The sequence below is a fragment of the Bufo bufo genome, chromosome 4 (assembly GCF_905171765.1).
Source record: "Bufo bufo chromosome 4, aBufBuf1.1, whole genome shotgun sequence".
Taxonomy (NCBI): domain Eukaryota; kingdom Metazoa; phylum Chordata; class Amphibia; order Anura; family Bufonidae; genus Bufo; species Bufo bufo.
The window spans coordinates 59354695-59368536 of NC_053392.1; the positions used below are offsets into that span (position 1 = coordinate 59354695).

At 42.9% G+C, this 13842-nt stretch overlaps 1 protein-coding gene across 2 annotated transcripts in view; it reads right to left on the bottom strand.

Annotated features, from left to right (window-relative positions):
* Positions 1 to 1794: 1794 nt before the first annotated feature.
* Positions 1795 to 13842, bottom strand: part of LOC120997277 (24-hydroxycholesterol 7-alpha-hydroxylase) — a 77937-nt gene continuing 65889 nt past the window's right edge. For both annotated transcript variants that reach the window (XM_040427301.1, XM_040427300.1), the window contains exons 12-13: positions 2778 to 2868; positions 1795 to 1940 (exon numbers count right to left, since the gene is read on the bottom strand). In XM_040427301.1, the coding sequence (XP_040283235.1) occupies positions 2797 to 2868 (72 nt within the window). In that variant the 3' untranslated portion in view covers positions 1795 to 1940; positions 2778 to 2796. The remainder of the gene's footprint in view (positions 1941 to 2777; positions 2869 to 13842) is intronic.

Below are 13842 nucleotides of genomic sequence, written 5' to 3' on the forward strand. Positions count from 1 at the left end.
TTTCCAGCTTTATGCAAGTCAACAATTCTTAATTGTAGGTCTTCTGAGAGCTCTTTTGTGCGAGGCATCATTCACATCAGGCAATGCTTCTTGTGAAAAGCAAACCCAGAACTGGTGTGTGTTTTTTATAGGGCAGGGCAGCTGTAACCAACACCTCCAATCTCATCTCATTGATTGGACTCCAGTTGGCTGACACCTGACTCCAATTAGCTCTTGGAGATGTCATTAGTCTAGGGGTTCACATACTTTTTCCACCTGCACTGTGAATGTTTACATGGTGTGTTCAATAAAAACATGGTAACATTTAATTCTTTGTGTGTTATTAGTTTAAGCAGACTGTGATTGTCTATTGTTGTGACTTGTGCAGAAATCCATATCATTCCAAAGGGTTCACATACTTTTTCTTGCAACTGTAGTTATAGAAGGGCAATGATGTTGAGTGACTGGCACATAATACACAAACCAAACTATGGATCGCCTTATATTTGGCCATCTCCGTAGTTTCATCCATCTTTTGTTTTACAACATGAGTTCCCTAAACTGAAATCGATGAAGCTCCAAATTTCTTTCTGACTCACAGGGCCAAATTATAGCAGAGGGGATCAAATACCCTACGGTCTCCACCATTTTTGGGCCTCAGTGATCCTCTTCAGTATAATTCACAGCATTTTCTAACTACAGGTCTTTGCTGAAAGATCCGGGGCACTGTTATTTGTGTCTTGTATAGTGCTGTTTTTTAGACAGACAGTGTATAGCGGTATTAGCTCTGTTATGTAGACACCATATAACTCTGTTATTTGCTCATTGTATTGAAGATATATAAGAAACTGTATGGTGGTATTACTGGAGCACTCTATGGCTCTATTATTTAGGTACTATATAAATGTTATCTGCATAAGGCACTGGAATTATGTTATGTACTGTATGGCGGTATAATGAGGTCTCAGACCAGGCCCCCTAAATGAATACAGACCCCCAAACCAGGTCCCTAAATACATGCCTCAGAAACTAAACCAACACAGACCTCAGACCAGACCCCCTAAATAAATACTGGCACTAGACCAGACCCCCTAAATAAATACAGGCCCTAGACCAGACCCCCTAAATAAATACAGGCCTTAGACCAGACCCCCTAAATAAATACAGGCCCTAGACCAGACCCCCTAAATAAATACAGGCCCTAGACCAGACCCCCTAAATAAATACAGGCCTTAGACCAGACCCCCTAAATAAATACAGGCCTTAGACCAGACCCCCTAAATAAATACAGGACCTAGATCAGCCCCCTAAATAAGTAAGCCTTAGACCAGACCCCCTAAATAAATACAGGTCCTGGACCAGACATCCTAAATAAACACAGACCCCCTAAATAAATATAGACCCCAGACCAGACCCCCCTAAACAAATACAGATTCCAGACCAGAACCCGTAAATAGATGCAGGCCCCAGACCAGAATTTGCAGATACTTGCCTCTTCTCAATGCTTCACCAACAGTCCAGTGTCACACTGTTGTCTGCATTGGTGCCCACAGGGATAAGGAGGGGTGAGTATTCTGCCAGTACACTGGTTACCGGGGAGATTAGTCAGGAGTCCAGGAGGTCTCTCCTTTTTTGGGGAGCCTCCTTCATTCTAGGAGACTTAGAAAGTATGAAATATAATAAACCAGCTAGGTGAGCAGACCATGACATTTATCTATCATTCAGATTATATGATAGGATTATAAGAATAAAAGGGGCTGCCGGACTTGAGACCAAAAGATCAACACACAATACATCATTAAGCGCCTATAGGATTTTGTAATATACTTTATTACATTATTATAATGTGACTATTAAACCTGATAGGTCAGAAAAATTAATTATTGAATCATTCTTCATAAAAAAAATATCTAAAAATTCTCTAGTGGATGGTCTTTTAGGCATGCCTCTTCTATGAAGACCTAAACAGAAGACAGACATGAGGTACGTTAGTTACCATACTGGATGAGGCCTGCTACAGTATATGGTTTTGTATATAGACAGGTGACTATTTTCCTATAGACTGATGAAGGGAACCAGAAACAGGGACCAGACAATGGGACTCCCGCTTATTATACTTAACCCTAACCCTCCAGTCAATATAATATAAGGGTACACAGTGGGAAAGCCCCTTTAACAGAAGTCTATCAGCAGTTCTGACCATGCTAAACTGCTGACTGCACTAGGCAGGGGCTCCCTGAGTTCAGACACCCAACAGTCCTAAAACTATGGCATCTTCAAGTTCTATGCCATCAATTTAATAGATGGGAAACCTTTTTACTTTAAATGATGTAACCTAAATTAGGAAAAGTTACTTTCGGACTGTGTATAGCCGATTATGTCATTTAGGAATTTTCTTTTAAAGGGTTTCTTATCTTTGGACAAATTCTTTCATGTTAGAAGTGGTCACAGGGAATCCCAAAAATGAGACTCCAAGCGATCAGATGTAACCTATGGATTAATTCATCTGTAAGTGTTCTGTTTCCCTGCAGCACCACCACAGGTGAAATTAAGTATTACACAGTTCCCATTGAAGTCAATGTGTAATGCATCAATATGCTGAGTCCTCCAGAGGCAAAAATGCTCTTTGTAGCTGCTCTACAGGCTTACAGAAGTAGATATTGAACAAGGGACTCCCGATATTAACTTAAACTTCACTAAAAGCGCCTGGAAAAATGAGTTTACTGAACAAGACAACCCATAATGCCCATAATGTTCTGAAAGCAAATCAAATAAAATGAAGTTCCTCTGATACTTACATTTTATCAGTTTTTATCTTCATGCCCTTTGTTTGAACCGTACACGACAAGGTCCTTCTGGTTGCTGAGTTCCTACCAAGTGTAGAGTACTCTGGAAGATATTTCGAAGAGCAACTGTCAGCGATACATGAAGAGGGTACCTTTAAGGAACCATCAGAACAGAATGGTCCAGGTATTTAGGTGACTTGATGGATTTAAAATTGACCAATAAAGGAGAAGAGCAAAAAACATTCACACAATTATTTTTGGAAGAGTTGGGAAAAAAAGGAAGAAGGTGAAAAGAACACAATAAGATGGATAGAGACAGTCCCAGAAATCATGAATGTGCCATTGAGAAACATGAAGAGCCCAAAAAAATGGAAAAATAAATTGACTTAAAAAGCATCAGTTCATCAACCATATTAATCCAGGCACACTGGTAGGGTTGATCATGATGAATTAAATGAGTCCTCTATTGCTGCAATCTGGTGTACATTGGAGCGAAATTCCTTATTATTCTTATGCAAATGAGGTGCTTGGAGCACTGGGGGGTTGGCCTAACACCTCAGAGCACCTCTTTCTCTCTCCTGCTGCCACTCCCCCCATGGCCTGATTGGCAGAGCCAGGCATCCTCACTGTTCAGATTCTTGGCCCTGAAATCTAGCGTTTTCGCCAGTGAGACTTTATCGCCCGGCGCACACTCCCCACTGACATTTGCACTTCACAAGTGCCGATAACGCAGTGCAGATATCAGAACAATGAGAGCCTCCTGAGACCATGAGTAGGCTCCTCCTGCTGAAATCTGCACTACGCAAGCACCAATGACATCGGTCTCCTCTCAGAAGAGAAGATGCTGAGCTTTGCTGATCTAGAAATGAAGCCAGGAATCTTCTTTTCTGGGAGGAGACTGACGTCATCGGTGCTTGCACAGTGCAGATTTCAGCGGGGAAAGCCTCCTCTTGATCTCAGGAGGCTCTCCTCACTGAAATATCTGCACTGTCCATGCGCCAATATTATCAGCACTTGCGAAGGCAGATGGGGAGATCCTCCTGAGATCCACTGCGTATGCGCCTGGCAATGAAGTCTTACTGGCGCAGACGTGAGATTTCATGGCCAAGCATCTGAACAGTGAGGATGCTTGGCTCTGTCAATCAGGGCATGGTGGGGAGTGGTGACAAGGAAAAGTTAGTGCTCCGAGGGGCTAGTCCAGCCCCGTGGTGCTCCAAGATTCTAATTTGCATAAGGATTAAACATTTCGGACAGGGGCAGCAGCCTCTCCATAGTTTACCAAGCACATTGCTGTACATTACATTGTGGCTGTGCCTGGTATTCGATCTCAGTGCACTGCAGAAAGGCCACGTGACTGATGAACGTGAAGTCACAGGTTGAAGAAGAGACCGCAGGGTTCACATGAGCGATGCAGCCCTCTCGAACAGCTAATGGTGAACCCCACTGATCTGATAGTTATGACCTATTCTAAGGGTAGGTAATCAATATTTGAAGGGGTTATCCCATAGGTAATGTAAACAAATGAAACTCAGATATCATAGTTACATAGTTAATACGGTTGAAAAAAAGTCATAGAGTACATAACAATCTCTCTAACAAAGCAAGAACCAGAGATCTCCCCATTCATTGCTCTGCTAACTTTATTTTAAGTTAGCAGCTCAGAATGTGTGTCCTTTCTCCTGCAGTTCTCACTATCACAGCTTGGGGGGGGGGGGGCCCTTTCTCTTGCAGCTCTGTCCCTATCATGGCTCAGGGGGGTTGCCCTTTCTCTTGCAGGTCCCTCCTTATCATAGCTCAGGGGCATACCCATTCTGCAGCAGCTCTCTCCTTATCACAGCTCAGGCGGTGTGTCATTTCTCCGGAAGCGTGTCCTTTCTGCTGCAGCTCTCTCCCTGTAACTGTCACAGCTTCTAAGAGTAGATATGCCTGGTGGCAGTTGAAGGATGGAACTGAGCATGTGCGACCACCTCAATGAGTTTTACAAAGAAAAGAAGAAACAGCAGGTGGCACTATACAGATAGATTTTTACTGAATAATTACATGCTAATACAAAAGTGGTCAGATCCAGGCGCTGGTTTGAAAAAAGAGTGGAACCCCCTTTAAGTCCTGGAAAAACCCCTATGGAGCCTCTTGGATGCTTTGGGATATGAAGACTATACTTATATTTCACTTTATCAAATATTTGCTCCAGACTGTGTTATATCTCTGAGGTCCAATGCGACATGCACTGAACAGAACACAATATTCCGATGCGCCTATTGTTCATCCCTTTCCCTCCCTCCTTACGGAGATCACTAATCTGCTGGTGCCACCTCGCCAGCAGATCTTGGCTTCTCTCAAAAGCCACCAGATGCACGGACATTTTTTCTTTACATCTGTTCTCCGAAAAGGACGGAGAAGTCGAGGCGAGGGAATACGATGTACGATGCAGGAAGCGCGTGTTGTTATTTGCTGAGCAGCGGGCAATCTGTCCATGCTTGTTCACGCTCTGATATTCCTGTTATTGGCATCCTAGCTGGGATTTCTTCATTAATTATCTTTTCAGATTTATTAAGCAAAACATAATGAGCTTAATGAGAAGAAAAATCCCAATTCATAGACGTCAAAATCTTGCATTCAGGATGCACGCTGAGGGCTGGTGGGAGCAGGGACGGAGCGGCTGGCTTTGTGCCCCAGGTGTTGGGGGTCACCCACCCCATTCTGCCCAGTCACTTCAGCAAGTGGCATTTATCATGTAGAGAAAGGCACCTACTAATGTATTGTGATTGTCCATATTGATTCCTTTGCTGGCTCCGTACAGTATTGAAACAAAGTTTTATGCGAATGTTTCATCCGAAGTCGATTCGCTCATCCCTAGTCGTAACCATGGAAATGAGCAGTGTATAATGTGATACAAAGGAAACAATATGGATAATCACAATACATTAGTAAGTGCCTTGTATTAACTTTGTCTACATGATAAATGTCATATGCCGAAGTGAGACAACCCTTTTAACAGCTGGGTCAGCAAAACAAGGGTGAAAAAAAGAATGGCTATGACTATGGATAGGGAGCAATATTTGGAAGGGGTTTCCAAGACATTGATGGCCTAAGATTACAGTAGATCGTCAATATTTGATAAATGGGGGTCTGATGCCCTGTACCTGCACCGCCCAGGTCAATGAAGGGTCCTTTTTTATCCCATAGTTGCCAATATTTAAAGTGACCCTGAAAAAAACCTTTTGGTAGTAAGATTAGGGTCACACTTGCGTTAAACGGCTCCAGCAGGCTGTCCCGGCAGAGAAGGAGTTGACCGGATCTGGCCTAGCCAGATACTGCCACTGTCTGTGTGAGTGCTTTTATGTCCTCATTTTAGTGATAAGTGGGGGTCTCAGCAGGTACACTTTAAATTTCACTGATAGGGACATTTACGCTCCACCTTCTGGTGATGACCTCAAAATGGTCACTTTTGAGGTAAATTTACATAACCTACCACCTTTTCTACACAGTTCTTGTCATTGTTCTTCGAAAATCAGGACTGCTGGCGTGTATCCAGTCACAGTGCTGTTCACTGAAAAGCCCATCAGTATTACAGTCTTGGACAACCCTAAAATGGGCTGTCCGAGAGCTTTATACTGGTGACCTGTTCTCAGGATAGGTCATAAGTATCTGATCCATGGGGGTCCGACTACTGGCAACCTTGCTGATCAGCTGTCTGAAGAGGCTGCAGAGCTCCAGCGAGTGCCGCGACTACCCTGCAGCTTACGCTAGGGGAGTAACATGATGTTCATCAGTCTGTCCACCCCACTGTGATGGAAGCACATGCTCAGTTCCATCCTTCAACTGCCACCAGCTGCAGTAGAAAGGACACATCCCCTGAGAAAGTACACGCCCCTGAGCTTCCAGCTTGAATTAAATCTAGCAGAGCAACTGGAGCAATGGATTAGGAGATCTCTGGATCCATGTCAGGTGCAGAGCTGGTTCTAAGTTTGTTAGAATGGGATTGTCATGTACTATATGAGGACTGGTTTTCATTTTTTACATTAATCATGGGATAACCCTTAGGGCTCATGCACATGACCGTATGTATTTTGTGGTACGCAAAAAAGGAACTGCAAAAAATACAGATGACGTCCGTGTGCATTCTGTATTTTGCGGAACAGAACAGCTGGCCCCTAATAGAGCAGTACTATCCTTGTCCGTAATGCGGACAATAATAGGACATGTTCTATTGTTTTGCAGGACGGATATACGGAAACGGAATGCACACGGAGTAACTTCTATTTTTTTTGCGGAACCATTGAAATGAATGGTGACATATACAGTACAGACCAAAAGTTTGGACACACCTTCTCATTCAAAGAGTTTTCTTTATTTTCATGACTATGAAGGCATCAAAACTATGAATTAACACATGTGGAATTATATACATAACAAACAAGTGTGAAACAACTGAAAATATGTCATATTCTAGGTTCTTCAAAGTAGCCACCTTTTGCTTTGATTACTGCTTTGCACACTCTTGGCATTCTCTTGATGACCTTCAAGAGGTAGTCCCCTGAAATGGTCTTCCAACAGTCTTGAAGGAGTTCCCAGAGATGCTTAGCACTTGTTGGCCCTTTTGCCTTCACTCTGCTGTCCAGCTCACCCCAAACCATCTCGATTGGGTTCAGGTCCGGTGACTGTGGAGGCCAGGTCATCTGGCGCAGCACCCCATCACTCTCCTTCATGGTCAAATAGCCCTTACTTTCAAAGTTTTCCCAATTTTTCAGCTGACTGACTGACCTTCATTTCTTAAAGTAATGATGGCCACTCATTTTTCTTTACTTAGCTGCTTTTTTCTTGCCATAATACAAATTCTAACAGTCTATTCAGTAGGACTATCAGCTGTGTATCCACCTGACTTCTCCTCAACGCAACTGATGGTCCCAACCCCATTTATAAGGCAAGAAATCCCACCTATTAAACCTGACAGGGCACACCTGTGAAGTGAAAACCATTTCAGGGGACTACCTCTTGAAGCTCATCAAGAGAATGCCAAGAGTGTGCAAAGCAGTAATCAAAGCAAAAGGTGGCTACATTGAATATGACATATTTTCAGTTGTTTCACACTTGTTTGTTATGTATATAATTCCACATGTGTTAATTCATAGTTTTGATGCCTTCAGTGTGAATCTACAATTTTCATAGTCATGAAAATAAAGAAAACTCTTTGAATGAGAAGGTGTGTCCAAACTTTTGGTCTGTACTGTGCAGTCCGCAAAAATAAAACGGAATGGACACCGAAAGAAAATACGTTCGTGTGCATGAGCCCTTTTAAAGCTTTGATAACTTGAGTTTTTATTGTCCTTGTCAGATCATGACACTGCCCTCGCTAACATGATCACGAATGGTCAGGTCAGCATCAGTACACTCTTCTCCTGAAATGCTCTGTGCTACTGTGGGATTATGCTCCTCCCACTATCTGATCTCCCATGTCACCATTTTCCTCTTCACATCACGATCCTCCCGCTGTCACTTTTAGTCCAGTCGTCACTAACACAAAGACATAATGGTCAAGTCACTGCCTCCTACAAGATCAGTACACTCCTCTCCTGCTGCTGAGTGTTCCTCTCAGCCGTTCCGTGCTACGGTGCATTCATTAAAGCAGAATATCATAGAGGAGATCAGGTCTGCAACTGGGGAAGATATTGGGCAGTGACCGAGCGAGACAAACCCGTGATCTGCCAGTCTGAAACCCAGCCGGGCAGCCACGGCTCAGAGCTCAGTATTGGTTTTCCTGCTCGCTCTCAATTCTGTTTCCCCATTAAAGAAATAGTCTGAGAAACTCGAGAAGGTGGCTGCGGTTTCACGGTTCCCATTGTGAAGCAACATGACTATCGTACAGGCTGAAATCAGACATTGCCCACCCAAGATGAGGAAAGATGGCATCACTCCTCGTAGGCCAAGAACTATACACATAGTAGACTTACAATAAGGGGCACAACTTGAGGGGGTGCAGAGATTGCATGGCTCATGGCCCTGGTGCTTGAGTAGGCACAAGGATCCATCTTCCACATAACAAGACACTGGATCTGGATATATTATAGATTTGGGGTCAAGGAGTGTCAAATATAAGCTAAACCTGTTCACATGGTGCATATGGAACCAAAAAACTGATGGGTTAGGAATCGTGTTGAGCGAACTTGTGTTTTAAGTTTGGCATCTAAAGTTCGGGATATCAAAGAATTGCGTTATGGATTCTAAATTCCGTTATGGTCCGTGTTGGGGAATCCATAACGCAATTCTTCCATAACCCGTACCCAAACTATAGACGCCGAACTTAAAACACAAGTTCGCTCAACACTAGTTAGGAAACCAGTAAAAAACCATTGACTATAATGAGATCCGGCAGTGATCCAATCACTTTCAAGCATAAATGGCGACTTACGGCTGGGCAAATGCAGCGGTTTTTGTCCAGCCGACGGCTAAGCCGGGAACGCCCGCCAGATGACATGACGGAGATGTGAAAATAGCCTTAACCCACTCAAGACTAGGTCAATTTTGAATTTTTTGTTTTCATTTTTAACTCCCCGCCTTTTTTTTTCCATACTTTTCTATTCACATACTGTATGAGGGGTTTTCTTGCAGGACAATTTGTATTTTTTTTAAGGCAACATTTAAATTTATCCTATCCTGTATTTAAAAAAAAAAAAAGTATAATACAGGATGTAACTCAGGATCAGTACAGGATAAGTAATGTATGTACACAGTGACTGCACCAGCAGAATAGTGAGTGCAGCTCTGGTGTATAATACAAGATGTAACTCAGGATCAGCACAGGATAAGTAATGTATGTACACAGTGACTGCACCAGCAGAATAGTGAGTGCAGCTCTGGAGTATAATACAGGATGTAACTCAGGATCAGTACAGGATATGTAATGTATGTACACAGTGACTGCACCAGCAGAATAGTGAGTGCAGTTCTGGAGTATAATACAGGATAAGTAATGTAATGTATGTACACAGTGACTCCACCAGCAGAATAGTGAGTGCAGCTCTGGAGTATAATACAGGATGTGACTCAGGATCAGCACAGGATAAGTAATGTAATGTACAGTATAATCACAGTGACCGCTACAGCAGAATAGTGAGTACAGCTCTGGAGTATAATACAGAATGTAACTCAGGATCAGTACCGGACATGTAAAGTAATTTAAGAAGTGGCTCAATGTTACACATATATATACACACACACATACATCTATATATAAATGGTGTTTAAAGGCTAAGGCTACTTTCACACCAGCGTTAATATTTTCCGGTATTGAGATCCGTCATAGGGTCTAAATACCGGAAAAAAATGCTTTCGTTTTGTCTCCATTCATTGTCAATGGGGACAAAACGTAACTGAACTGAACAGAATCCTCCAAAATGCATTCCGTTCCGTTCTCATACCGGAGAGCAGCATGGTGCGGTTTGCTTTCCGTCCTGGGATGCGGAGCAAGACGGATCCGTCATGACCCACAATGCAAGTCAGTGGGGACTTGTGTTTTCTCTGACACAATAGAAAACGTATCCGTCCCGCATTGACTTTCAATGGAGTTCATGACGGATCCCTCTTGGCTATGTTACAGATAATACAACTGGATCCGTTCATAACGAATGCAGACGGTTGAATTATCAGTAACGGAAGCGTTTTTGCTGAACTCTGCCGGATCCAGCAAAAACGCTAGTGTGAAAGTAGCTTAAGTAATATATTAAGTATCAGTTTTGTTAGAAATTGTAAATCTAATAGGTGCTTTCCAGGAAATATAGCAGCAGCCTATGAACTGAGCGATGAAACCACATGAATAAATGACCCTTAAGTCTGTGGTTTCCAGCCGGTCGTCATCTTGCTCCTCACTTAATGTTACATGATACAAAAATGTTAGCAATAGCACTCAAGGTCATGATTCTTTCAGCGCGGTGGACGGGCTCCAGCGCATACACAGCAATCAACACTCATTTTCCTCTTTTAATCTGTGATTCATTTGACAACAATGAGAAATATGTAAGGCAATGGACGACATCACATCACACCGCTGCGCCCAGGGGTGACCTGGACTTTCCACTGTGACACTGGACTGATTAATTTAACGAGATGCCACATAATACTTTGTACCAGAGGGCTCAATTAACCAGCGAAAACAATAAGGAGGTGGCCAATTAAGCTTACAGCTAGCAACCCCTATGAAATATTTACCACAACATAAAAAAAGAAAAAACTTTGAGTCGTCCTGTTCTGTCACTTTTTTAACAGGTATTTTTACCACTGTTTTAGTAATATACTTTCTGGGAAAGCTGGGTGACAACCAATATGTCTGCCTTTCTCTGGTTCCTGAATAGCTTATGCAGTAAATGGGGCTGTATCGCTGCATACATTTTTGAATTTGTCATTCAGGGGTTTGGGATAGCTGGATGACAACCTTTAAGATTGATACAGTCAGGTCCATAAATATTGGGACAGCGACACAATTCTAACATTTTTGGCTCTATACACCACCACAATGGATTTGAAATGAAACAAACAAGATGTGATGTAACTGCAGACTGTCAGCTTTAATTTGAGGTATTTACATCCAAATCAGGTGAACGGTGTAGGAATTACAACAGTTTGCATATGTGCCTCCCATTTGTTAAGGAACCAAAAGTAATGGGACGGAATAATAATCATAAATCAAACTTTCACTTTTTAATACTTGGTTGCAAATCCTTTGCAGTCAATTACAGCCTGAAGTCTGGAACGCATAGACATCACCAGACGCTGGGTTTCATCCCTGGTGATGCTCTGCCAGGCCTCTACTGCAACTGTCTTCAGTTCCTGCTTGTTCTTGGGGCATTTTCCCTTCAGTTTTGTCTTCAGCAAGTGAAATGCATGCTCAATCGGATTCAGGTCAGGTGATTGACTTGGCCATTGCATAACATTCCACTTCTTTCCCTTAAAAAACTCTTTGGTTGCTTTTGCAGTATGCTTTGGGTCATTGTCCATCTGCACTGTGAAGCGCCGTCCAATGAGTTCTGAAGCATTTGGCTGAATATGAGCAGATAATATTGCCCGAAACACTTCAGAATTCATCCTGCTGCTTTTGTCAGCAGTCACATCATCAATAAATACAAGAGAACCAGTTCCAATGGCAGCCATACATGCCCACGCCATGACACTACCACAACCATGCTTCACTGATGAGGTGGTATGCTTAGGATCATGAGCAGTTCCTTTCCTTCTCCATACTCTTCTCTTCCCATCACTCTGGTACAAGTTGATCTTGGTCTCATCTGTCCATAGGATGTTGTTCCAGAACTGTGAAGGCTTTTTTAGATGTCGTTTGGCAAACTCTAATCTGGCCTTCCTGTTTTTGAGGCTCACCAATGGTTTACATCTTGTGGTGAACCCTCTGTATTGACTCTGGTGAAGTCTTCTTTTGATTGTTGACTTTGACACACATACACCTACCTCCTGGAGAGTGTTCTTGATCTGGCCAACTGTTGTGGAGGGTGTTTTCTTCACCAGGGAAAGAATTCTTCGGTCATCCACCACAGTTGTTTTCCGTGGTCTTCCGGGTCTTTTGGTGTTGCTGAGCTCACCGGTGCGTTTCTTCTTTTTAAGAATGTTCCAAACAGTTGTTTTGGCCACGTCTAATGAGAGTTGACAGCAACAGATTCCAAATGCAAATAGCACACTTGAAATGAACTCTGGACCTTTTATCTGCTCATTGTAATTGGGATAATGAGGGAATAACACACATCTGGCCATGGAACAGCTGAGAAGCCAATTGTCCCATTACTTTTGGTCCCTTAACAAGTGGGAGGCACATATGCAAACTGTTGTAATTCCTACACTGTTCACCTGATTTGGATGTAAATACCCTCAAATTAAAGCTGACAGTCTGCAGGTAAAGCACATCTTGTTTGTTTCATTTCAAATCCATTGTGGTGGTGTATAGAGCCAAAAATGTTAGAATTGTCTCGATAACCCAATATTTATGGACCTGGCTGTATTACTGGGGTTGCCTAGTTATGACGTATCACTGCATAACCTAAAGGGGTTGTCCTTAGGATAGGTCATCCATATGTGATCAGTGGGGGTCCGACCCCAGACGGCTCCGCCAATTACCTGTTTGAAGAGGTTGTGGCGCTCAGGTGAACCCATTCAGCCATAGCAGATACATGTGCAGAAAGTTAGCAAGATGGAACAGGCACAAAACTGTAGGACACAGTTCAGACACAGACAGAAAACCAGGTCCAGATACAGAAACTTGGCATGGCAGATCAGAAAAAAACTAGAACTTGGCAAACAGAACTAGGACCGAATTCAGATACACATGGAATAGACGCAAAAGTGTGGCAAACAGAACTTGGAAAGAATTCCCATACACATGGAATAGACACGGAAAAGAGCATGGCAAACAGAACTTAGACAGAATTTAGACACGTACAGGCAAAATCCATGGAACAGACATCACAGAATCCAGACACAAACTTGAGAGACCAGGGAGATAAGTACATTCAAGTAAGCATGTTGCACAACCAGGGCAGGTCACAGAACTAAAGAAACATATACCAGACTGACACAAAACTCAGAAAATATATAGCAGATGTAACAAACTCATTAGGCAAGCAGATGCACACACACACAGCCAAGGAAAGATTAACCCTAGCAAAACAGGACTGAGAGGTGATACAAGCACAAAGGAACAATTCATACCACAACTGACGCAGGATACACTCAGCAGTGGCAACATGAACCACTGCCGACGCTGGGGCACACGGTATAAAGGCAACAGGTGAAACTCCATCGTAACAAGAAGAGTCAAAAAAAGGATGGGGAAGATGTACATGAAGTAAACAACTACATGAGCGTATCTATAAACCACTACAGTCATCCTGGAGAACCCATGTGTCCCAATTATAAAATACATGGAACATGTCAGCTATCAAAGGCAGGGTGTACAATATCGAAGGATTCTCTACAGGCTACAACAAAACGGTTATCTACAGTTCCTAGTTTACAGGGACTGTCCCTAGGAAAGTATGCGGACCCCTTCATTTCAAAGAGGCCGCCAAAAATGCAGGTG